Source organism: Dromiciops gliroides, chromosome 4 (assembly GCF_019393635.1).
Source record: "Dromiciops gliroides isolate mDroGli1 chromosome 4, mDroGli1.pri, whole genome shotgun sequence".
Taxonomy (NCBI): domain Eukaryota; kingdom Metazoa; phylum Chordata; class Mammalia; order Microbiotheria; family Microbiotheriidae; genus Dromiciops; species Dromiciops gliroides.
Genome location: NC_057864.1, coordinates 469,443,427 through 469,470,592, shown reverse-complemented (window position 1 = coordinate 469,470,592; position 27,166 = coordinate 469,443,427). Strand labels below are relative to the sequence as shown.

General features: G+C 42.2%; 1 protein-coding gene across 4 annotated transcripts in view; it reads left to right on the top strand.

Moving 5' to 3' along the window:
* TPST1 (tyrosylprotein sulfotransferase 1) overlaps window positions 1-27,166 on the top strand; it is a 121,453-nt gene that overhangs the window by 22,827 nt on the left and 71,460 nt on the right. For 3 of the 4 annotated variants that reach the window (XM_044002252.1, XM_044002254.1, XM_044002251.1), the window contains one exon: window positions 25,541-26,471. In XM_044002252.1, coding sequence (XP_043858187.1) covers window positions 25,642-26,471 — 830 coding nt within the window. In that variant the 5' untranslated portion in view covers window positions 25,541-25,641. Of the gene's footprint in view, window positions 1-20,302; window positions 20,410-25,540; window positions 26,472-27,166 lie in introns of all 4 variants that reach the window. The other variant, XM_044002253.1, reaches the window with a different exon arrangement.

The following is a 27,166-nucleotide window of genomic DNA, read 5'->3' as shown; positions in this document are numbered from 1 at the left end:
AAGAGTTCTAGAAGTTCTGAGGAAGGAGAAATTGCTCTGGGTGGGGACCATTGAGTGCATCTTTTTGGAGGAGTCCAGCAAAGCTGATCCCTACAGGGCACCAATGGATGAAGAAGAGTTGGGAAGGAGAGAGGGAAGAATCAAGCCCCTGGAGAAGGCATTAGAAGCAGTTTTAAGAAATGTCCTCAGAAAGAGACTCAAAAGTAGGCCCAGCAAGTTGGAGCAAAGGTGACTAAGACATTCTGGAGGAGCGCAAGTCCCTTGCTGATTCTTTCTGCTCCTCCCTGATAAATCCTTGGCCTCTCTCCTACTTCTCTTGCTCTCAAAGCATCCAAACTATGTAATGTATCTTTCTGCCAACGTTTTCTCCAGGATCGAGTGACCTGGAGTGCCATGATCCTGGGCACGTTCCAACATCCTTGCATTCCACCTGACTTGGCTCCCGAGAGATCCAAACCAGGACTTTACCTCCCTCTCTCTGTTGTGCTCTCTGAAAGTGTATGGAAATCCAGCTCACCAAGCAGCTAAGCCAGAGGCAAGTTGTTTGCAATAAAAAAGGGGACACATCCAGGAAACCAAAATATTGAGAATAATGGACAGTTGGCGTGGGGGTCTGGAGGCCTGAATTTAAGTCCCCATGCTACCATCAACCAGCTCTGTCCTCTCAGGCCAGTTAGAGACACCATAGTAAGAACAATGGTTTTGGAATACAGTTTCATATGAGCTTGAGCAAGTCCCCTGACATATTTGGGCCTCATTTTCTTTATCTTTGAAATAAGAGGGCTCAGCTAGGTGGCACAGTGGATAAAGCACTGGCCCTGGATTCAGGACGACCTGAGTTCAAATGTGGCTTCAGACACTTGACACTTACTAGCTGTGTGACCCTGGGCAAGTCACTTAACCCTTATTGCCCCGCAAAAACCCCCCACAAAAACCCAAAAAACAAACAAATAAAACCCAACCCACCATGAAAAAGAAAAAAGGAAAAAAAAAAAAGAAATAAGGGGCCTTCTTTCGGTCTTCTCTGATGCCTCAAACCTTCCCATCTGAGGCTATCTTGTATCTCTCTTGTCTATAGTGCTTGTCTTGGTTAGAATGTAAGTTCTCAAGGGCAGAGACTCTTTGGTTTTCATTTTCAATCTCCAGTGATTAGCACCGGCCTCAGCCCATGCTAAATGCTTAATAAATGCTTGATGAGGGATTTCTCTAGAATTCAATGATGGTTTACTTTTGAAGAACAGGTAGGCAGCAGCCTTTCTACCCCAGCAACTGGGTACCACATAGGTAGGGGCCATAAGCCCTAGACTATACAGTAGCTATTCCGTTTAAAGGAGCATCATTATTTGCTTCTTTGTTTTTTGTTTTTGTTTTTTTGGGGGGCAGTGAGGTTTAAGTGACTTGCCCAGGGTCACACAGCTAGTAAGTGTCAAGAGTTTGAGGTCGGATTTGAACTCAGGTCCCCCTGAATCCAGGGCCGGTGCTCTATCCACTGTGCCACCTAGCTGTCCCATAAAGGAGCATCATTATACGGAAACCATGATAACAACCAAATGCATTTCAAGTTGCTAATTTCTTGACCTGAAGCTTCCTGTGTGTTATAGTAGAAAAATCTGGATCCTTGAATCTTTATAACTGGGTCACCGAGTCAGGCCTGCTCCTAATGCCTATTTACCCCAAGGGCTTTTGCAGGAAACTCCCCAAAAGAAACCAGTGGTACACATTCCTTTTTCCAGCTGTTGCCCTGGGTTCTGGTCCAGTTCCTGCCCCTCTCTGGCTGTGCAGCATCAGGCATGTCTCTCTTCTCTATGGCTTCTCCAAAATGAGAAGTCTTGTCCAGCATTAACATTCAGCAACTCTTGACTTCATCACTGCCAGCTTGGTCTTAGCAGTTGTCTGACCTTGGTAGTTGGAGTGGACAGATTTTGAATCATGGCAGAAAACAAAAATGACAAGTGCCCATCAGACTCAGCTGAGTCCCTATGGCGGGGCCTTTTCTTAATGCTTGTTTTCACCAAATGCTTTTTCAGGAAACTTACCAAAAGGAGGGCTAGGATAGGTATAAATTGTCTTTTATAGGGCAGCCCAAAATGGGACAAGAGGAATAGCACTCTCACACGTGTTATTCACTCCAGATGAACCGCTCACCTTAAGCATCCAGAACACTGCTTACCCCTTTGTCTGGAACTCTAGCTCAGCGAACATTTTATCCTCAGTGTTCTGTGCATAAGGAAGATTTCAGAGGAGCAGTTCCTTTGTTTTTTTGTTTTGTTTTTTTAGATAGGCAATTGGGGTTGAGTGACTTGCCCAGGGTCACACAGCTAGTAAGTGTTAAGTGTCTGAGGCCAGATTTGAACTCAGGTACTCCTGACTCCAGGGCCAGTGCTCTATCCACTGCGCCACCTAGCTGCCCCAGTTCCTTTGTTTTTGTGACTTTTGACTTCCAATGACTCTTCATTCCTAAGGTTATTCTTCTTCTTTTTTTGTTAGGAGTGGGTTAATTTATCATCTGGGGAACAAATTGTTGACATTTTATCAGAAGTTGTGTCATTTGTGTTGGATGTTAACATTTTATTCTGAATATTGGAGAGAACCAAATTCCTGCAAAAAACATTTGTGTTTTTGGGTGATTTCTCTCTGTGTGGATGTTAGTGATTGTTGCCATTCCTCCTGGAACATGTATTATGCAACCTCAAACATCAGTGGGACATGCTGACGGAATCATCACCATGTAATTATCTAAAATGAAATCAGATCTTCCTTGGAGCAAAGGAGCTCCAAATGCACTTTTCTTTTCTCAGCTTAAGTGCTTTTGCTTGATTAAGCTGAGATAGTAAAGGCGTTTTATTTTCTTATCTCTTTATAAAAGAGAGGAGATGGGGGAAGACTAGTAAACTTTTGAGGTCTACACTCTTTCCTAACCTCATTTCCTTGCCAAATGAATCCTTAGTTAGACTAGTCAGATACTTCCACTTTTCCAGAATCCCTCACTGCTGTGTATTGCTTGATCAGAAGCATCATCAGGTAGCATCTGCACCTTCTCCATTCTTGGCCATCTCGTCTCTTTTAAGAAAGCCCTCTTCTCTGGGAAGTTCAGCTTTGTGAATACTCCCTTGTTCTGCCCCTCCCAACTCTTCCAGTTCTTTTCATGGTGCTCCTCTCAGGATATTATTAAATTGAGTTCTTGTCTTTCTGAGGAGGGGATCTCCAGCTGTAGATGCTGAAACATGACCCCAAACCACCTGGATCCTTTTATGCTCTCAGCAACGCTCCCCCCTCTTACTGTTCTCAGAATATCAACTGTGAGAGGAGCCTCGGAGAGCCTGTATTTATTTCTTTTTCTCTTAGCTTTGAATGACGTTTTCTGCTCCCTTCTATTAAGATTAGGAACGGAGTTCCTGTTTTCCTGATCCATCACCTAGCTACTACCCACCCCTCCCACAACAACTTCTGGTTAACCTTCTAACCTGATCTCACCACAAGTATCTCTGATTGTTTTCGTCTTTGAAACACTGTCCTTGAGAGCATTTGACTACAAGTAGACTGACTGTAAGGCATTGTAGGAAAGCTACAGTTGGACTTTAAAGGGTTTGTACACTGCTTCCCACGGTTAGGGAGCTCTGGAAGCAAAGCATTTTAATTCTCCTAATTGGAGATTATTTATTTTTGAGAAGCAGAGCAGCTAGTGAGTAAAGGGAGTCAGCATTGGGCCTGGGAAAAGCTGGAGTCCAGGTCTACCTCTGACATGTACTGCTTAGACATTTAACCTCTTTAAGACCCTAGGGCAACTCTCTAAAGACCATAAATTGCTGATAGTTGCTCATCTCTATCAATGGAACGAATTTCTATATTGAGTGATTCTCTCACCAATGAAATCACAAGTTCAGATCCCCTCCCTCCAACCCACCCCCCTCTTATTGGTGTGTGTGTGTGTGTGTGTGTGCCTGGGTTTATTGGATTGCCTTTCTAGTAAGGGAAATGTGGCCAGTAAAGGGTGAGAAGTATTATACTGAAGAATTAAAGAATGGCCTTAAAACATTCTTTTCTTTTGACACGGGCAGCCAAAGTTAGCATTCCAAATTTGGGCTGTTGTCTTAGCAAGTGCTCTGAAAGAAGAAAAATTTCCTACCTTATTTTGAATTCCTAAACTCTCAGACTCCCCAGCTTGATTTGCTAGTTCTCCCACATGCTACTACCTACAGAAGAGCAGGCATGGCGAGGTAGAGGCACTGGGGTGGCAGCTTAAATCTATCTTTTCTTTTCCTTTTTTTTTTTTTTACTTTGTTACCAAAAAAAAAAAAAAAGAATTCACCAGCACGGTTGTTTTTTAAACTTTAAATTCAAGATTTGGTGTGCATGGTCTGGGGACCTAGATTTGAAAAGTTTTTTTATGCATCGAGAAATAGAATAAGGCTTTCAACTGCTGGATTATTTCAAAAAGCATCCTTTGCAAAATAATTATTCAGCACTGTCTCCTTTAGCCTCTCCAGTGCTGGCTTTGTCTTCCATTTTGCAATTTAATATCTTGGCTTGCAGAGATGAGATTTAGATTTCAGAGCTGCCAGAGAGAGGGCCTTAATTTACTGTGGGTTGCTCTGTGATTTTGGGAAAGGAAAAAGTTGTTTGGGGTAGAAGTTAAAAACATAATAGCTGAATCAAAAGGAGGCCTGGTTCTCAGTAATTTGTCAAGGGAGAACAGTTTATGTTTTCACACTCAGTAATGTTGAGGGTTAGTGAGGGCAAGAAGAATTGCTCAATGTTAGGCAGGTATGTTAGGTGTGGGATTTCAAGGAAGACAGACAAAGCCAGACCTGCCTTGAGCTAACAAGAGGGTTTATTGAATATTATGCAAACCATGTGGTTATACACAAAGAAGAAGAATGTATACTTCATACTTTGCCATCCTTGGGCCCTACATGGTCTCATTCAGGGAAATGAAGCTGAACGTGGTTAAATCCCAGGCAACCAGCTTGGCTTAGGTTTTTACTGACCCACAGATAACAGGGGTCTGTGAGGTTGCATACTAAGAAAAGTGAATGTTCCAATATCGGATGAAGAAACCCTCACCCCTTTGGAAACATTCCAATTGTGAATAGGTCAAATAAGTCTAAAGTCAGGGGTTAGTAGAATTCTTTTGGGCCTGCCCTCATGGATATTCATCAGTCCCTCTAGTGATCCCTCTCTGCAGGTTCCCCTTCCCCTTTCTGGGTGAAGAGGCCTGATCTAGCTATGTGCATCCACAGCAGAAACAACAAACATTTATTAAGTATCCATGTGTTAGCTGCTTCAAATACAAAAAGAAAAAATCCAAACAGTTTCTGCCCTCCCAGATATTTGGGAGGAAAATTAAATACAATATGTATGCGAAAGTAGATACAAAGCAGGTTTTTTGGGATAATAAACATTTTTATTTAAAGTTTTAAGTTCTGGGGCAGCTAGGTGGCACAGTGGATAAAGCACCGGCCCTGGGTTCAGGAGGACCTGAGTTCAAATCTGGCCTCAGACACTTGACACTTAACTAGCTGTGTGACCCTGGGCAAGTCACTTAAACCCAATTGCCTCACCAAACCAAACCAAACCAAACCAAAAACAAACAAAACAAAATAAAGTTTTAAGTTCCAAATTCTATCCCTCTTTCCTCCCTTCCCTGGGACAGTAAGCAATCAGATATGTTATACATGTACAATCATGTAAAACATTACCATATTACTTATTTTGCACAAGAAAACTTGAATAAAAGAAAAATAAGTGAAAATAGCATGCTTTAGTCTGTGTTCAATCAATATCAGTTCTTTCTTTCTTTTTTTGTTTGTTTTTGGTTTTTGTGGGGCAATGAGGGTTAAGTGATTTGCCCAGGGTCACACAGCTAGTAAGTGTCAAATGTCTGAGGTCAGATTTGAACTCAGGTCCTCCTGAATCCAGGGCCAGTGCTTTATCCACAATATCAGTTCTTTCTGTGGAGATGGATAGTATGCTTCATCATTAGTACTTTGGGATTGTCTTGGATCATTGCATTGCTGACAGTAGTTAAGTTCATTTACAGTTCTTCATTGAACAATATTGCTGTCACTGTGCATGTTCTCCTGGTTCTGCTCACTTCACTATACATCAGTTCATGCAAGTCTTTCCAGGCCTTTCTGTAATTGTCCTCTTTGTCATTCTTTATAGCACAATAATATTCTATCACAACCATATACCACAGTTTGTTTAGCCATTCCTGAATTGATGGACATTCCTTTGATTTCCAATTCTTAACTACCACAAAAAGAGCTGCTATAAATATTTTTGTACAAATAGGTCTTTTTTTCTTTTTGTGCATGTCTTTCGGATATAAAGCTAGCTGTGGTATTGCTGGATCAAAGGGCATATGCACAGTTTGATAGCCCTTCAAAGTAGCTTTTGAAGGTACAAAACTAACAACTGGAAAGAACCGGGATGGGCTTTTTGTAGGAAGTGGCAAATTCCCTCAGACTTGTAAGTTTTGTTAGGGAAGGTTTTCTTTTAAATCGGCAGTGAATGAAGAAGATAGTTTATACTTTCATAGCCCTTTTTAGTTTCTAAAGTGTTTTCTTAACAACAACCCGCCTCTACCTTTGCTACTTAATGCCTGTATGAATGTGATCCAATCACTTCACTTCTCTGGGCTTCAGTTTCCTAATGAGGGGGTTGAACTAGATAAGCTCCTGGTATCTTTCCATTTCTAAATGAATGAATGACTGACACATTTATTAAGATTACCATGTGCAGGGGCAGCTAGGTGGTGCAGTGGATAGAGCACTGGCCCTGGATTCAGGAGGACCTGAGTTCAAATCCGGCCTCAGACACTTAACACTTACTAGCTGTGTGACCCTGGGCAAGTCACTTAACCCCAATTGCCTCACACCAAAAAAACAAAAACACAAACAGGATTACTATGTGCAAAGCCCTGGGCACAGAAATAGAAAAGTAAGAGACAGCCCTTACTTTGAAGGAGCACATATTCTAAGGGTGGAAGGTTTCAGCTTCAAGTCAGATGCAAGGGTCCCACAGTGCTTAAGGTATGTCAGCAAAGCAGATGCTGGTGCCTCTTTTTAGGTGGTAAAGATCAATGTTATAAATTTCTGATGAAATGTTGAACCGTTCGATAGTGCCAAGGACCGTGGGGACAAGAACTTTCCTTTCTGGGTCTTTGGTGGCTATGACTGTAGCACATACAGGAGCAGTGGCCGGCCGGCCTCTCCACAGGGGCAGATTCCCAGGATGATGGCTAAGGAGACTGGGCCGGAAGCACTGCTTTTCCCAAGGGTTTTACTGTCTCCATCAGGATGTGAGGGGAGATATTAGTCAAGGTGGTGGTGGTTTGACTCACCTGGCACATGCCGCCTCCTGTATCTCCCTCAGGGTGCCCTTCTGCTTTTGCTAGATTCTATGATCTCTACTAGGTAAAGAAGTATTACGATCCCTTTTTAACATGTTACAAAGCATAGGCTCAGAGAGCTTAAGTGACTCGCTCATCTTCATAGAGTTTGAACCTTGGTCTTCTTCATTATTGTATGTGACACAATTTAACTAGAAGTCAGTTTCCCAATGGGTAGAAAATTATTATTTTTGTTGCTCTCAAACCGAGAGACTTGGTTTTTGGGACTCAATATTTTACAATAGAAAGAGCCCTGGATTTGGAGGCAGAGAAGCAAGGTTCAAATTTCAATTCTGCTCGTTACTAACTGGGTGCTTATAAGCATCTGCTTTCACCTCTTGGTGTTTGTCTCCTCATCTGTAAAATGGGAATAATCACATATCACACAGGATCATTATGAGGCAAGAAAGCACTCTATAAACTTCAAAACAACTATTATTACAAAGGATACTGTCAGCAAGAAGCCTTCTATAGAACAAAGCTAAGAACCCTTCTCATGTTTCCAGATGCTCTGTAGAAAAAAGTCTTTGTTATTGTTCTAATTGTAAAATTTTATACATTAAATAATCCTGTATGACAGTGCTTTCTCTGGCCTTTGGCTGCTTAATAGTTAACGCTATACAGTGAAAAAAACCTTACCTTGTTTTTCAGCTCACTAATTGGCATTTACTAAGTGTCAGGCACTATGCTAAGCACTGGGGTTACAAATAAAGGCCAAAAAAAAGAAAAGAAAAGAAAAGAAATGAAACTCAGTTCCTTCTCTCAAGGAGCTCACAGTATAAGGGGGGAAATGAACATGCCTTTGCTTGGTAGAGGGGAGAGAAGTGGTTGCTCTGTGCTATAGTTGAATAATTTATTCTCCTTTTGTCATATCTCCAAGAAGCAATTACCATTAATTCCCTTTTTCTCTTTTCCTTTAACACCCTGGCCACTGAAACCTCCTGCCACACAAAAAGGCAGGGTTGGACTGTAAGAAGACATAGGTTCATGTCCTGGTTCGGCCAGCTATGTGACTCTGGGCAAATCACCAGTCTGAGCCTTGTTTTGCTAAAGTATAAAGTGAAGGGACTAGTGATTTTTAAGGTCCTTCCCATTGTGAATCTGAGATCATAAGAAAGTATGGTGGTCAAGGAAGAGAAGCAAAAGGCTGGCAATCAGCATTGTTTCTGCATGCAGGAGGAGAATGTGATTTGTTAATATATTCACTTAAACTTCTGGTGAAATAACTAGTGTGTCCTGTAGAATTCATTATTAAGGAATTTTTACTATAATTATAATTTTTGTTTGTTTTGTTTTGTTTTTGTTTTTTAGTGAGGCAACTGGGGTTAAGTGACTTGCCCAGGGTCACACAGCTAGTGAGTGTTAAGTGTCTGAGGCAGGATTTGAACTCAGGTCCTCCTGACTCCAGGGTCAGTGCTCTATCTACTGCACCATTTAGCTGCCCCTATAATTATAATTTTACTATAATATTAATGCTATCTTTTGTTCTTTAGCTCCACCTTTATTTCCCAAAATATCCCAAACCTAGAGGACCATTCCTTTTTACAAAAGAAAAAAAACCCGTTTAACAAAATCAACCAGCCTATTAACCAAATCTGATAATATATTCAGCATCCCTTACCCATTGTCCCTCTGCCTCTGCAAAGAAGGGAACGAAATGTATTCTCTTATTCCTTCTTTGGGGACAACCTCAATAACTATAATGATACAGCAATTGGCTTCATTCTGGTTGTTCTTTCCATTTATGTTGTAATCCTTTTGTATGTTTTTTCCTAGTTTTTCTAACTCTACTTTGCATCAGTTCATATAAACTTCCCATGCTTTTCTGTGATATGATTCTTGTTCACTCTGGCATTGATTTATGTCTTTGACTATGAATATGTTGAGGATGTTTTAGCGTTGGAGAAAGCATGCTGGTTCATAATTAAAACCTTTCCTGGTCTCCTTAGTCACATTCCAAGGAAGAATCGTTGTGCTTTAAGTTTGGGGCACAGTATCATGCACACGGGTAGGTAGGCACTCAGTGTTGGAATGAGAAAGTGAACACCAGTGATCTCAGAAGTTGTGGTTGATGCATGGTTGTATATTTCAGATTGTTTTTGATCTGCACATAAGACATTTTTCCTTTTGGGGAGGAGAGCCTCAGGAAATGACACTTTGGGATTTGAATTAGTTACAGCATTTAACAATAAAACCCTTGGAGCAACTTCAGAAAAAGAAAAGCAAAGCTGCTTTAGGGCTATGAGGAAAACTTTCAAAAAAAGAATTACAAAGGCTGGATTCTGAAATGAAGATATAAAATTGCTGTCCCTCCCTCCCAAAACATCCTTCCCTGCTGTCTTCTGTGTTCTCCTAAGTCCCCACATAGGCTTGGGGGTGGGGAGGAAATTATAGATGGAAATTATTGCTAAAGGAAAAGTGGAGGGATAAGGAGAAAAGCATGAGGACAAAGCTAATTCATTATCCCCTCCCCCCAAATGGGTAGCAGGCTCTCTAGTGAAGCGTACTCTCATTGATTTCCTGCTTTTTCAAGTTTTTCTTGCAATAAAATATTCCCATTTTTCATTTCTTGTAGAACAAACAAAATTATGGTATGATAAATTGTTGAATTGTAGAAAAAATTTTAAAGTAAATTTTATTTTTTGTTATTCTGAATTTAACAAACAGCAGTTAACAGTCAAGGAAAGTCAGAGATGGAAGGGACCTTGCACATCATGGAGTCTAGAAAAGGAGAATGAGCAGAACTTCAGCTGGAGAAGTAAATGAAATCGTGAAGGAGGCTTGGAAGGTTTTAGATTTGTGAAGAAAAGCAGGAACTGACTCAGGGGAAGGGAAATGTGGGAGGGTTTGAGAAGTCGAAAGATGAGGAGAAAGAAAAGGACTAGAACTAGAGGAGAAAAAAAGGTTTGAGTTGGAGAAAGGGATGGCTTGAGATTGAGGAGGAAGAAGGGAGGAATACATTTGTAATACAAGGCAAGTGGGTAGTTAGTTAAACAAGGGAAAACAAGTAGAGTCTGGTTATTGAACTTCTTTTTTTTTGTTTTGTTTTTTTGCGGGGCAGTAGGGGTTAAGTGACTTGCCCAGGGTCACACAGCTAGTAAGTGTCAAGTGTCAAGTGTCTTAGGTTGGATTTGAACTCAGGTCCTCCTGAATCCAGGGTTGGTGCTTTATCCAATGTGCCACCTAGCTGACCCCTGGTTATTGAGCTTCTAATGAGGTAAGGACAGTGACATAACTCCTGTAGTTGAAAATCTCCATAAAATAGATTTTTGTAATGGATTTTGATTTTCTTATCTTCTCAATGGGGAAGGGAAAGGGAGAAGGGAAGGAGAGAATTTGGAACGAAAAAGAAATTTAGGTTAAATTAAAAAAAAAAAAGGAACATTTCCGTAGGAAGTTTGTTATAAGAGTTCTCCAGGGGAACTACTAGCGAGAATCATAAAGCACTAAGGATCTCACTGCGGGCAAGAGTGGTGAATTTTTCAGTGATCTGCACAGAGTATGTAGTCTTTGTATTTCTGTCACGGCCAAGTGACCAGTTAAAATGTGGCCTGATCTCCCTCTCAGAGAAGGGAGGATAAAGGGGTTCAAGGAATCCTCCTCATTTTCAGGGTTACCAGAGGGCATACAGTATTCTTGAAGTGCGCGCACGCGCACACGCACACACACACACACACACACACACACACACACACACAAATTGGTGCTAAAACAAAGAAGGCTCAGAAGAAGCAAAGTGGATTCCTGCCCTTGACTAGGAGATGGGAGGATAGATAGCAGAATACCAGGAGCCACTGAAGACTTGGAGCTGAGAAACACACAGGAGGCTCTTCCCAAGGAAGGGAAGGGGGAGTGGGGAAGAACTGAGCCCTTGGAGGAAGAAATCACTGTTTGTGCTCTCAGGAATGCTGCATCCATGGGCGCCCTGAAGTGAAAAGTCCTCCAGTAGAGGTTGGAGATTGAAAGAGTCCCTGCTGAGAGGTTGTGAGTCAGCTCTTTGTTGACCGGATGACAATAGTAGAGAGATCTGCCGGCCTCCTGGAGAGTTATATTGTGTGTAACCTCTCAGGAATCGTCAAACCAGATAACTGAGCATTCTCTCCACTAGTGGTTGTGTGTGTGAGCAGAAATGATGCTGCTAGGAAGACTCTACAAAGCAGAGTCAAAGATGACAAAGTCTTAGGCAGGAAACGTCAGGGCTCAGTCACTATAGATGGGGCAGGGGCTTCAGAAGACAGATTGAGCAGCTGGTTTAGGAGATGATGCCTCAGAACGAGGTTTGGGTTTCTGGACCAGAGCTTAAAAGGAACGAATGAGTGAAAGATCATTTGGTAAGCTCTTACCATAGTACTAGGAATTGTGCTAAGTGTTGGGAATAAGAATACAAAAATTGAGACGGTTCTTTCTCTGACTGAACTTACAACCTAAACGAGGGAGACACATGTAGTGGAGGGGCAGCCAGGGAAGGGAGTTTTGTTCAGGGGAGTTACAGGGATTCTTAGTTGACCTGGAGGGCAGTCAATTCACACACCTTCTCTAGAAGCAATAGATGGTACAGTGGATAGAGCACTGAACTAGGAATCAGGAAGCCCTGAGTTCAAATCCAGCCACAAGAACTGACTGTGTGATCCAGGCCAAGTCACTTCACTTCTGTCTGCCTTCCTTTCCCTATCTGTAAAATGGGTTTAACAGCAGCACCTGCTTCTCAGGGTTGTTGTGAAGACTGAGTGAGCTATTTGTGAAGGGCTGACCACAGTGTCTGGTGTGTAGCAGGTGTTTTCCTTCCTTCCTATTAATCTGATTATTGTGCCCAGAGCAAGAGGTAGAAAATTCAATGGGGCAAAGGGTGACTGGCTGGAATGGGAATGGTAAGAACGGTCTGGGGTCTGGGATTAGCGAAATATAATGGGTGAAGTAGACTTGTACTCAGTCACCTGTCAAGGTGGCTGAGCCCAGCTTTTGTCTAGGTACAGAATCTACCTAACAAGGACTGGTAAGAAGGTAATTTTCCTGGAGGGTCCAGAATGTGATCCAAAGGACTTTACACTGAAAAGGATGGAAAAAAGGAGAAAACTGCTTACGTATATTTACCAAGCTAGAAATGATATAGAAAAGCTACAGCATGTGAAGATGACTAATAGAAACTGATTCATAGGAGAAACAAGATCCACGGAAGGAGCCAGCAATACAACCCATGGTCTCAAGTATCTAAAAAATGGTATAAAGTATGAGTTTTAAGCAAGGTGAGTATGTAGGTATCACAGGGACATGGTGTAACAAGGTGTATACTGAGGGCAGGATGGTTTGAAGGGGACAAGGTAGCATTGTGTATTGAGAAGATAGGCTCATGTGAGGAAATCCAAGAATCAGAAGGGAGAAACAGGGCTTAAAAGTATTTGGGTGAAGAGAAATGGAGACAGAAACAGAAACAATATCTTCATTGGAGTCTACCACAGCCTACTTGGATAGACAGAAGAAATATGGGATTTGAAAACAGATCACATTTTCTACCCCAAGCAGAGCAATCAGAAGTTTCTTTATTAGTTTAATAAGTTCATCCTTTAAAAAGATGGAGTAAGTAGCAAAGGAACCAGGGAGAACTGGTTGCTGGAAAAGAAATGGTAGGAAACAAATGAGGGTAAACTGACCATTCCTTCTTTTTTATTTAATTTTTTTTTTTTTTTTTTTTAGTGAGGCGATTGGGGTTAAGTGACTTGCCCAGGGTCACACAGCTAGTAAGTGTTATGTGTCTGAGGCCGGATTTGAACTCAGGTACTCCTGACTCCAGGGCCGGTGCTCTATCCACTGCGCCACCTAGCTGCCCCTGACCATTCCTTCTTAAGATTTGTAATAGAGAAAAGGAAAGCCAGGCATAACTTGAAATATAGCTCAGATTTCAATATAGCAGATTTCAATTGGTTCTTAGAAATGGGATCCCTTGGACAAAAAACAAAACAAAACAAAAACCATTTGCTAGAGAAATCAACCCAGGAGAGCATTCTTTTCTTTTCTTTTCTTTTCTTTTCTTTTCTTTTCTTTTCTTTTCTTTTCTTTCTTTCTTTCTTTCTTTCTTTCTTTCTTTCTTTCTTTCTTTCTTTCTTTCTTTCTTTCTTTCTTTCTTTCTTTCTTTCTTTCTTTCTTTCTTTCTTTCTTTCTTTCTTTCTTCTTCCTTCCTTCCTTCCTTCCTTCCTTCCTTCCTTCCTTCCTTCCTTCCTTCCTTCCTTCCTTCCTTCCTTCCTTCCTTTCTTTCATCTGAGGCCGAATTTGAACTCAGGTCCTCCTGAATCCAGGGCCGTGCTTTATCCACTGTGCCACCTAGCCGCATAGGGCATTCTTAAGAGTGAAATTCTGAAAGTACAAAGGAGAACAATTCTCTTGAGGAAGAAAAGGGGATGTTATCTAAGGATACCAATGTGGATGCACAGGGAACTCATCAACCAACATAGATTGTAAAAAGACCTGTATAGACAAAAGAAAGCAAGGACTTTTTTAGTAATTTATGATATCTTGCCATTGTCCAATCCAATATTAAACATCTGCTATGTACTGGGCACCATACTAAGCACTAGGAATGCAATGAATAAAAAGACAGCCCTTGCCCTCAAGGAGCTTGTAATCTAAAGGGAGAGAGAATACACAAAAGGAGGCAGGAAGGTAGGGGGAGAGGGGATCCTAGGGGGTACCCAAAGCAGAGTCATCTCGTTCTGTGGAGTTGAAACCATGTTGGGCTACAGATGCAAAGAGGAGTGATCTGAGTCTAGTTTCTGCCCTCTATAAAGGAAGGTATTGGGAAGAGTTTGCTATGTCACCCTCCAGCCCTCTAATCAGAGGGGAGAGGACACTGTGGGAGGCGGTATCAGTTAAGGCTTAAATAGGTTGTATGGTGGTGAGTTTTGAAATTATGAGCTTATCCTGCCTGGGAAGGGGAATCTTATTCTGTAGAGTTGAAACCAGCCAGGGTAGGAGATACAAAGTGGATTAGTTAATTATTTAACTTGAACCTGCACCACACTTCAATTCATTAAATATTAATTAATGAACTAGAGAAACCTCTTTTCCCATTCGTGATTATTCTTATCTCTAGTTAAGTATTAAAATTATTAGATATATAATTAATTAAGTGATTGATAATAAACATGAAGATATTTATAGTGTTTTGGCTAGGACTGATGTCACTGTCAGTCACCTCATACCCTTAAAATGTCAGTAGTTGATTGACGCACTATAGATAATGATTAAAATCTCTTAAAGTGTCTTCCTATTTCTCTGAGGCATTAGTCCTTTCTCTTAGTCATCTCTTTTAATAAACACAGAAAAGTCTCCAACTACATTGCCCTGCTAAGTTCCTCATAAAGTGCCACTTTATATAGTTCTCCTAAGAAAGGAGACCATCCTCACCTTCTCTCTGCTTTGCATAGATTCTTCTTAGATGCTCCCGCTTCTCTGTGATCAATGCCCTGTCCTTGACTCTGTAAGAGGGAGTAATGCTTCACACTAAGACATTTCTTAACTTGTCATTTCCACTGTCAAACACAAAACTGTCCTGCACAGAAACAAAGACAGACCCTGCCCAAAGGGGCTTGTACTGCTTTTGTCCTTCTCACAAACTTTGTCTTTCTTAATTAATTTGTTTTCCTCCTCCTATCTCCCAGCCACTTGTGTGACATCAGACTACATAGTTACATTGCCAGTTCCTGGGATGTTAAGCTACATTGAGAGGGTTAGCATTCTGTACTAGGGAGGTGGTGGTCTCCCTGGACGGTGCCACATTTAGAGTATTGTGTTGTCTCCTGGAAAAGGGATTATACTTGTTTTGTTTGGCCCCAGATAACAGACATAGAAGCAATGGACAGAAGTTGTGAAAGGGCAAATTTGACATAAAGAACAAATTCGTCTCAGTAAGAGCTGCCCAAAGGTGGATCAGACTACTCAGCAGGTCCAGACTTCTGCTGCTCTGGAAGCCTTTCCAAAAGGGATCAGTGACCATCTGCTGGGCAGTCAAGGGGATTCCTGTTTGTGTTTAGGTTTGACTAGTTCACTCAGAGGCCCCTCTTAGCCCCGAGATTCTGTGATTCTGAGGTCACCTCAAACTCTTGTACTTTTTGAAGTACATCCCAAATGTGTTCAATATTGAGTTTTTGGCTTGAGTCACTCATCTGTATATATAACAAGATCTCTCTCTCTCTCACAGCGGGGGACCAAAGAGAAACAAGATTATCTTCTCCAAATGTTAAAAATGGGCTATTATAATTTTGATAGAAGTAACAGGTTCCCATGTCATTGGTTTTCATTTTCTCATACATTTTTTAAAAAGGAAAAGAATGCCACTTTGATAGCAAATACCATGGGGAAAAAAAATCAAAGGAAGAGGATCAGAAGGCTCTTATTCTTTATTCTGTGCTCAGAATGAAGAATCAGTGTGTACAGAACTGGTGCCAGCCATCCTCTGGACCCAAGATTAACAGGTTATACATACAACCCCCAGAATTTCTTTTCATAGGCTGTGATATGAGTCACTTCTTTGCGACTGACAATTGAAAAATACCAAAGGAGAACCTGGTTACATGGAGGCAAATGCACAAAGACCTATTAATTAATGGCGTTCATCTTTAGTAGCTTTTTGGGGTCTGGGGTTCATTATAGCCTAATATCTTGTATATTACGTTTGTTGTTGTTCAGTTGTTTGAGTCGTGTCTGATTCTTTGTGACTCCACTTGGAATTTTCTTGACAGAGATCCTGGAGTGCTTTGCCATTTCCTTCTCTAGCTCATTTGACAGATGAGGAAAGCGAGACAAAGAAGGTGAAGTGACTTGCCCAGGGTCATACAGCTAGGAAGGATCTGAAGCCAGATTTGGCTCTTCTTGACTTCTGGCCCAGCCCCACCTAAACACTCAATATTTGTAGATTTGATTGGGTGCTATTCTCATTCAGTAATATCACTGTTTCCCATGTTCATTATGTTGGTCTCATGTACATGTGTGTGTCTTTATGATGTTTTATGTTTTTTTTTGTTTGTTTGTTTTTAGTGAGGCAGTTGGGGTTAAGTGACTTGCCCAGAGTCACACAGCTAGTAAGTGTTAAGTGTCTGAGGCCGGATTTGAACTCAGGTCCTCCTGACTCTAGGGCCGGTGCTCTATCCACTATAGCGCCGCCTAGCTGCCCCGATGTTTTATGTTTTACAAAGTGTTTTTCTCACAACCAACAACCCCAAGAAATAGATGGTGGTGATGATGATAATGATAACCAGCATCAATATATTGCTTTAAGATTTGGTAAAGTACTTGACAGCCATTGGATCGTTTGGGCCTTAGAGTAATCTTTGGAGGTAACTGCTAAAAGCTTTATTATCCCCATTTTATAGAAGTGGGAACTGAGTGGGGTTCAGTGAGAAGTGACCTGCCCAGGCTCACAGAGGCAGAATTTAACCCTAGGCTTTCCTGATTCCAGAATCTCGCAGGAAGTGGCGGACATTTGTCTTCTGGGTACAGGGCTGATGTTCTCTCATAATTTCTCCATCTTTCTGCTTCTGGGATTCATGAGGTGACAGGGTAACCATGTTTTATCAGAATGTTTATGGGCAGAGGTCACAGGCAAAACTCAACTCTCAGTGGGCATGATGACTTTATTCTGTTGCCAGAGAGGTATCTAATTTATTATATCTGGGGCATATATTATCTTGTTATTATATTATATATTATATTGTAAATATTATCATCTGGGGCACAATTCTTCACTTTTTCATCGTCATTGGAATTTGAGGAAAGTAGCAATGGAGAGGCTAACATTTAAAAACATAAATATTAAAAACCAAAAGAGACAGCCTACATCTTATTTTCCACATACAAATAAAATTTAAGTGGATATACTCTGGTAATTTCAAAATCCATTGACAGTACTGGGTGACCTACAAGTTAAGAAGATAGTGTTCACATTATTATTCCAAGTTGTCCGAGTATAATTTTAGGAATAGCTACATCATAATGGTAAGCTAATACAAGGGTATAAATGGTATGTTCTTTCTCTATTTAAAGTGTTTGTAGTTGCATCCATCTATTTAACAGTTTCTTAGACTTGGCAACTCATCTTTGTAAATATATCATTTCCAGTAATTTCATAAATAAGATCATATTTCTCATGACTTTCAAATCTGTAATTGCTTGTCACTGAGTGGAGAATTCCACTGAACAGTAAGAATCAACATGTTGATGTATTTATCATTATTCATTGAGCTGAACCACTGACTCATCCCACTATGTTCTTTGTCTCTCATTCATTTTTAACACTGAGTGCCCCCGTGAGATCTAACTTGTTAATTCAGTAGTCTTTCTTGACCACCTCTCAATCATCTTGCTATATGAACTGACTTAGTGTTTCATCTTCAATACATGGGGGTGACCACTCCCAACTCCCCTTACTATTTAAGTTACTGTGTGTATCACATGTGGTGTTCATTTTGTGTACACTTTGATCAGGGTTCATTTCTAAGCCACTTAGGTGAGTGGTCTCCAAAGTAGAGTGATGAAGTCATTGGGGGGCACGGTTTACTCTAGGAGGTTGTGTGATCAACCCTACTGGAGGATGGGAAGATAGATCACATCCCCCATGCAAAGATATCCAATTATAACTATACCTACCCTTATCCTCCAGTACTATACCATTCCACTCCCTCCCTCTGTTGTGTAATCTTCTAACCTCTCTCAATTTGAGCCAGCCCTTCACCATTTAAGGGTAGTTACTACCTAACATAACCACCTCTATAGCCACTGTGCATGTGCCGTTGGGAAAATTTCACCCCAACTCCAGATCACCTTATAACACCCCTTGGAGGAGCAAGCAGCCTCTTTGCTCTAAGGTGTTAATTAAGAGTCGAGTCCTGCCTTTCTCTCCCCCCCCTTTTTTTGGGGGGGGGTAGAACAAAGTAAATCACAAAGGATGATGCAGCATGGATGGATTGTGATGTGTATCTCAGATAGTGTTAGATCATCTTTCTAACTCTCCCCCACCCCCATCTTTCATTACTTCCTCCCTATTACTGCCAAGGGCAGCCTCACTTCATAAGTTGCCCAGGTTTTTACAACCTCTTGGCCTATTTCTGTTTCCTCACTGTCCCCCACCCCCACCCCCACCCCCAATCACTTGCCAAGTTTTGTCCATTCTATCTCTCCCCCATTAGCCCCTTCTCTCCACTTCCCCGGTCCCTCTCCTACTTCAGTCCTTAACCAATCCTTTTGCCTGGACTACTGTAATAACCCTACAGTTGGTTTCCCTGCCTCAAGTCACTCCCTTCTCCACTGCAGCCTCCATACAGCTGCTAAAATGATTGTTTTCTCCCTAAAACATAAGTCTGGCCATATCTCTCCCCTTCTCAATAAATTCCAGTGGCTTCCTACTGACTTTCATGTCACATATTATTTTCTATTTATCTCATCTTTTTAAAATGTCTATTTTTATGTTTTATAATGGATATCATTATTCATGCAGTAGTATATATGTACATAACTTATAAATAAGTAAATATGCATATATTAGGAGTGCTCATTCAGTTTTATTTTTAGTCATAGAGGAAGGATCAAAATATGTTTGGAGATGAAATGAGTTGGTTGTTTGTCAGTCATTATCCCTCAGTTTTTCCTGTCCAGCTGTCAGAAAGTGCCTCCAACGTAGCCAGGATTTGTCTGGGGGAAATCATATCTTCTTATCAAACACCTTTGTGGATATTGATTTACCCTGGCTTCACTTACAATTTGATTTCATTTCTGCATCTGGTGTTTGCCTACTTAGTGCTGTAAACATACACTGGCTGAATTCAGTCCCTCATCTTGCAAAGAGTTCAAGCCTCTTGTGATTTCCTTTGAGTCCAATATTTTTTTCTAGTCCACAGACGCACAGCATGTGAGACCTTGATAGCCTTTGTATTTTTCTTGAAGTTACCAGACTCCATGTTTGTGATCAGTGGTTGAAAAGAAACCAGACTGGGGGCAGCTAGGTGGCGCAGTGGCTAAAGCACCAGCCCTGGATTCAGGAGGACCTGAGTTCAAATCTGGCATCAGACACTTGACACTAGCTGTGTGGCCCTGGGCAAGTCACTTAACCCTCATTGCCCCGCAAAAAAACAAAAACAAAAACAAACAAACACCCAAAAAAGATTTTTAGGATTAGCTTTAAGGGGGCAAATCTGTTTAGCTCATTTTCAAAGCATAAAGGCCTACGTCTTCCACTGGGTCCCGTTATGATGCCCCACAGAGGTGAGTCTGGCTTCTCCAAGGGGGTGCCAGGAGAGTGTGTGTGCTGGTAAGGTCCTGCCATTGATCTGTCAGCATAGGTAGCTTTGAAGAAGTATATCACCAGGTTTTCTATTGGGTGTTAAATGTTCAGTCCTACTAATCCTTGAGGATAGTCTACTGAGTCACTGGCCTTCAAACTTTTTTTGATCAGGCATCCCTAACAGTACATTTTTTTTGGTGAGTATGCCTGAATCAAAAGGGGTATGGTTATGGACTTTCATAGTTTCTGGAACAGGTGGAGTGGGGGAATATAGACGTGAAATGGGCAAAGAGTAAGTGTGATTGTGTTGGAGACAAGCCCCATGATAGACTGTAGTGGAGAGGATGGCATGTGACCCATCTTCCTATCCTCTGATTGATCATGCATCCATTGGGATCATGCCATGGTCTTCAGGCTCCCGCTTCAGAGGCCATCGTACTAACATACAGTGTGCCTTGGAAGGGGGTGCACCCACACAGATGAATTCACAGATCCTTAAAGCGTTGAAGGGCTATTATTATCTTAGAACAGAGTTTTATGAAATCATTCTATAAATATTTAAGTTCTGTCATACTTCCTCTCCAGAGTTGCATTGACTCACAAAGCCTAGAACTCAAAATCTGGCCTTCTCTTTCCAATTTCAGGGCACTTTCTGCTGCAGAACAGGAGTATAGCACAGGATTATTGCCCCAGGCATTTAGCATCCAGTTAGAGAAACCTGAAAGCTGTACCTGATCCAGGATCGCACAATGTAAGCATAATGTATCACGAAGTGCTAAATTACAAGGTCTATACATCGTAAAATCCAAAGGAACGTGATCTGATCCCATTTCCAGCCTGGTGAGGATCTTTGTGTGCTAAAGATGTGGGGCTGCTCTCTTGTTCAGAACAATGAACAAACAACAGAGTTCTCATTCTTTTCCTCTACCCTAATGGCCAGGAACAACAACAACAACAAATAAGCCCAGACCTGCTCTTAAACTTCTTCCACTTAATGCAGCACGCACTCATGACTTGCTTTTACTTGACTTCTATTCCCTGTGTGCTCCCCTTAAGAGAAAGGGTGGGTAGATGAGAAATGAGCTTCCACAGAAGCTTAGCCACAAGGGGAGGATCTATGGGAAGGGCGGTGAAAGGGGAAGTTAATTGGTAAGTGACAGCAATATAAAAAAAATCAATAAAGCATTTTAAAAAGAGAGAAATGGTCCCCAATCTGTGAATGGAAAGCCCTGTCTCTGAACGCCCTTTATATTAGTGCACAAATAGACTCAGCAGTAATGGAGTACAGTGCTGCAGAAAGCTCTTCCTGTCCTGCTGTCCAGCTGACATGAGTGGGGGAGCTAAAACCAGTCTTATTAGTCAAAAGTTTCCCTGGGTTAATTTTTTTGGGAAGGGAGTTCAAATGGTGCTTAGTAAGGCAGTTGTTTTCCCTTGGGTGTTTTGAATGAAATATAAAGGTGACCCTCACAGGTTAGGATATGGTCTGATAATGTAAGTAAAGGGAGCACCCATTTCAAAGCCATATTTATTATTACTACCATTAATATGCCTTTAAATAATGGCAGACAAGGCTCGTTGAAATGAAGGAAGAGAACTGTTTCACCATAGTAACATAGGCTTATTGTCCACAAGAGTAGATTTAAATCTGTTGATGTCGGTTCTTTAGGAAGCATTTATTAAGCACTGCGTGCTAAGAACTGTGTGCTCAGTTCACTAAACTCTTCAGTCAAGCACAGGAACGTCCATCTCCTTTATTTTGTTTGCTCCCTACTATCATAGTCCATAATTCTGAAATTCCTCTCTCTGACTATGACCTCCTAGTCTTTCCTCTCTCTCTAGGGCTCACCCCACCTAAACCTATTCTCCATCCCCACCTAAACCTATTCTCCATCCTCACCAAAACCTCCCCTGCTTTCCCAGGCCAGCACCTGTACTCTGGCCTCCCTTTCAAAATCTTAACCCTTTAATTTACTGGTTTAACTTGACATTGTCTTCTCCTTCTTCTTTTTAATCCCTTGCTTCCTTGGCCCATTGATGTTTCTCCCTTTCTGAATGAGTTGGGCATTGATCATAAGTTGAAACCAAGATGGCAAACAATCAATCCACATGTGTCACTGTCAGTAGTCATTCAGCCCCACTCCTAGGTTATTCCCACCATCCACCCTCACTGCTTTTGCTCTAGAACTGTGGAACACTAGTAGATCAAGTCCCACAGTTACCCTGACTGGGCCCACTAAGACTTTATCACCTAATCTCAACTGAGCCCTCACTGCTGCACGCCAGTTCTTTTATTCCTCACTGGCTGACTTCCTGGCATACTCCCACAGGTTCTATTCCAAATCTTTTCCCTTCATGACACATATACCACCCCTTCCCCTTCCTTTCAGCAGTGGGCCTAGACTCATACTTCCCTGAAAACAATGAGGCCGTCCAAGAAAGCTCCTTCTCTTCTGTGTTGGCACATTTTGAATCATTCCAGTGTCCTCTTGGTGGCTCCAATCTTGGAGGATGAGGTGGCTCCTTCTGCTTGTGCCCCCGATCATAACCCCTCTTCTCTACTCCAGGAGTTTGCTCCTCCCCTCCCCTAATTTTTAACCATTCCATTTCTGCTGGCTCCTTCCCTACTGCTGTCAAACATGCGCTGATCTCTTCCATCCTTAAACATTCTTTACTTGGAGTCAGGAAGACCTGAATTTGAATCCAGCCCCAGACTACCCATGTGATCCTGGACAAGTTACTGAACCCTTCTTTTTCTTTTCTTTTCTTTTTTTTTTTTTAGTGAAGCAATGGGGGTTAAGTGACTTGCCCAAGGTCACACAGCTAGTAAGTGTTAAGTGTCTGAGGCTGGATTTGAACTCAGGTACTCCTGACTCCAGGGCCGGTGCTCTATCCACTGTGCCACCTAGCTGCCCCCCACTGAACCCTTCTTAACCGCCATTTCCTCATCTAGAAAAAATGCTGCTTTGAAAACCTCACAGTGCCAAACAAATCACAGGTGTGGGGGGGCAGCTACAACCATGCCCCGCGGTTGTCCCTCTAGGTCTCTTCCTTTTTGCAGCCCCTATCCCCCTGCTTCTACTTTGTCCCCTTCTGATGGCTTCTCAGTCCCTTTCACTCATGTAGAAGAGCTCTCTCCAAGAGCATCAATGGTTTTTTTTGTGGCCACATCCATTGGTCTTTTCTTAGTCATTCTTTTTGACCAATCATAGCATTTGACACACTTGAGATTCCCATTCTTCTTAGTCACTCATCTCTGTTCTGTCATATTTCATTTCCTTCCTGTCAGACTGATCCTTCTCAGCCTTCTGTGCTGGTTCATCATTCATGGTCCCTCTCTTTTCCTCCCTCTGTACTCTCTCAGTGATCTCATCAGCACTCGGGGACTGAACTGTGATCTCTATGTGGATGACTTCCAAATGTCCACATCCAGATGTCACAGGAGCTCTCTCCTGAAGTCCTGGCCTGCATGTCCAGCTATCTGCTGGACATCTGCACTTGGACTCTTAGAGGAATCTCAAATGTAGCCTATCCGAAACAGAATTCACTCTCGTTTGCCTCCTCATCTTTCTTTTAAGAGGGCCACCCTTCTTTTAGTCTGCCAGGTCTCATTTCCCATCTTCATTCAGTCGTCAAGACTTAGAAATTTTATTTCTACCTGTGTCTCAAATCCTTTCCCTGATTTTTACTTATGCCCCAATTCCCCTAGACCAGGCCTTCACTTCTATCCCCCCGGAGAGCTGCCTCATCAGTCTCCCAAAATGCAGCCTCTTCCCTCTCCTGCCCATCTTCCACAGAGCTGACAAACTGATGTTCTCAAAATTTGGATCTGATCATGTTCCTTCTCTGCTCAAGAAGGTTCAGTGACTTCATGTTGCCCTTTAGGATAAACTCCAGATTCCTTTGTTGGGCATTTAAAGCCTTTGCCAACCTGGTTCCAGGCCGATTATACATTATTCCACCTCATACACACTTGACATTAACAGCCAGATTGGCCTTCTTGTTGTTACCTCCCATCGCTTTCCAGCCTCGTCTTTGCAGAGACCATCTCCCCTTAGTCCCTTTCACCCCCCTGAAACTCTTAGATCCTTTCAAGACTCAACTCAGGCACCACCTTCTCCAAGAGGCCTGCCCTGATTCCCCAAGTTGTTAGTTCCCCCTCTTTGTATGTGCCCTGCATTTACTTAGCTTGAAACTTCTTGTGTCTCCATCTCTCTCCCCCACCTCTGCCAGGTAGAAGATAAGCTCTTGGTCTTAGTGGGCCTAGATGAGTACCAAGGCACATAGTAAGTTCTAAGAAATTCTTGTTGATGATTGAGTAAAGGTTACCTGTGTGGCTTTTGGGCAAAACTCCCAACATTTCCAGACATCAGTTTCCTCATCTGTAAAATGAAGAGGTTGAATGAGAAGATTTCTAAGATCCCTAGGAAGTATAAGAGTTAAAATTCTCCATTTTTGCCTTTTCAGGATGATTTTTTTAAGTACTAGAGAATTGTTGGATTGATGCTGTTTTGAAGTAATATTTTTAGATTGTACTCTGTGCAAGAAATATCACCTTCTTTGTTCTTCTGGATCAAATAGAAAATTCTCTGTTAGGCTTTGAAAGCCTTTCCCAGACAGGACCCTTTCTACCTTCTTAGTATCACTCATTTCCACCTGCTGTCTGATCCAGTGACCCTGGTCTGCTGTTTCTTTTAAAAGAAAAGAAAATCTTCATGTCCTGACTCTAGGCATTTTGAGTGGACATCTGGTGGAATATTCTTTATCTCTTCCCCTTGGTTTCCCTGGCTGCCCTCAAGTCCCAGCTAAAAACCCACTAAATTCAAATACAGCCTCAGAGACTTACTAGCTGTGTGATCCTGGGCAAGTCACTTCATCTGTCTTTGCTTCAGTTCCCACATCTGTAAAATGGGGATAATATAGCCCCTACCTCTCAGGGTTGTTGTGAGGCTCCAATGAAATAATAATTGTAAAGTGTTTAGCACAGTGGCAGGCACATAGTAGGAACTATGTAAATGTTAGTTGTTGTTGTTGTTCATTTTGTTGTAGATCACAAGCCATTCCACGACAAGGGCCAGCAAGTCGATCGAAAATACCACCCCCACCCCCTGAGTTTACAGGATAAGGAAGCTTAGATATTTTTCTTTGTGTTTATCAAAAGTAATAAAAATTATTTTTCCTTGATGTAGTGGAAGAAGCATATTTGGAGTCAGCAGACCTTCATTTGAACCTGGAGATGTTCTAGTGTTTACCAGCTGTGTGACCCTGGGCAAGTCTCTTTCCCCCCAGGCCTCAGTTTTCTCATCTCGGAAATAGCAGTTCTAGATAGTCCTTCAGGCCTTTCTAGCTTGAACACTCAGTGATCCTGGTCTGTTTCCTCAGTACTGTAGATAGCCACACATCTCATAGCATCCATAAAATCTTGTGGAGGGCCTACATTTCCTCCTTTGTATTTAATTCATCTTCTTGGGCACTTTAGATGATTAGCTTGGCTTGCTACAAGGCAATTGTGTGTGTATAACCATATATATGTTTTGGTTACATGTTGAATATGGAAATAGATATATAACATACATGTATGTATGTATGTAGGTATGTGCCTGGCCCAGTTTCCAATTTATCACATGAAAACAGCTTCTGATTACAATGAGTGACTCCATTTTCACAGAGATTTGTCTTTGTGTATTATTTGTACATGGGTCCAAGACTATGACAGCATTCAACACTGTTTCAGTCCTTCTCCCTGGAATCGTGCTGTGACAAAGGCTCTAGTACTTAGCACAGTACCTAGCACACAGTTGGTGCTTAATAACTGTTTATTGGTGTGTGCTGATTTTTCACTGGGCAGTAAAACTGAATTTTTTTCTCTGTTTCTTTCCTACCAGAGGTTGATCATCTTCACAAATTAGAGTCTCCATGGCCCGGACGTTATCTAAAAATCATTTTGAGTAAAAAATCCTCCGAGTAACGCATTTGCAGCATCAAGATGGTGGGAAAACTCAAGCAGAATCTATTATTGGCCTGTCTGGTGATCAGCTCAGTGACTGTGTTTTACCTGGGGCAGCACGCCATGGAGTGTCATCACCGAATCGAGGAGCGCAGCCAGCCAGTCAGACTGGAGAGTGTCCAGGCCACCCCCAGAACTGCCAACCAGACTGCCACCTACCACAAGGACATGCCTTTGATCTTTATCGGGGGAGTGCCCCGGAGCGGAACCACGCTCATGCGGGCCATGCTGGATGCCCACCCCGACATCCGGTGCGGGGAGGAGACCAGGGTTATCCCTCGAATCCTGGCCCTCAAGCAGATGTGGTCCCGCTCCAGCAAAGAGAAGATCCGGCTGGACGAGGCTGGCGTCACTGACGAAGTGCTGGACTCTGCCATGCAGGCCTTCTTACTAGAGATCATCGTGAAGCATGGCGAACCGGCCCCTTATCTGTGTAACAAAGACCCCTTTGCCCTGAAGTCATTAACCTACCTTGCCAGGCTGTTCCCCAATGCCAAGTTTCTTCTGATGGTTCGAGATGGGCGGGCATCCGTACACTCCATGATCTCCCGAAAAGTCACCATAGCCGGGTTTGATCTTAATAGCTACAGGGACTGCTTAACCAAGTGGAATCGTGCCATAGAGACCATGTATAACCAGTGTATGGAAGTCGGGTATAAACGATGCATGTTAGTCCATTATGAGCAGCTCGTCCTGCACCCTGAGCGCTGGATGAGAACACTCCTAAAGTTTCTCCACATCCCCTGGAACTACTCAGTATTGCACCATGAAGAGATGATCGGGAAGGCAGGGGGCGTGTCTCTGTCTAAGTGAGTAGCATGGGATGGATGCCTCTCCTCCTAGCCTGGGGACCAGTGGATGGAAGGGAATCTGAGACTCCCTGCTGGAAAAAAATGCAGTATCCCCCTCTGACACTTACTGGCCTCTTTGGGCCTCAGTTTCCTCATACTTGGTAATTAGGCAAATAACACCTGAGGCACACACCTACCTCCCAGGGTTGTGGTGAGGATCCAGTGAGAGCTAACATAGGTAAAGGGCTTTGCATAAAATGACATCACAGTTCTGGCACTACTTATTATTGTTATTGTTATTATTATTATTATTATCATCACTGTTCATGGTGGACGCTGTTTATTATTCCCTTCTGCTTGTGGCAGGGATTGTTGTTAAAAGGCCCAGTTGCCATCTTCCTAATAATAATAATAATAATAATAATAACAACAACAACAACAACAACAACAACTGGCATTTATATAGCCCATTAGGGTTGACAATGGGCCTTATATACACTATCTCACTGGAGCCTCATGCCAGCAGAGTGAGGTAGGCACCATACCGTGGGGCACTGTTAGCCCCTTCTTACAGTCGAGGACACCGGAGATCAGAGACCAAGTGACTTACCTGTGGTGATGCAGCTAGTGAGGGTCAGAAGTGGGATTTAAAACCTAGTCTTCCTAGAGTTCCAAAGAAGGCGCTTCTCTCTTCTGCAGACCTCACACCGCTT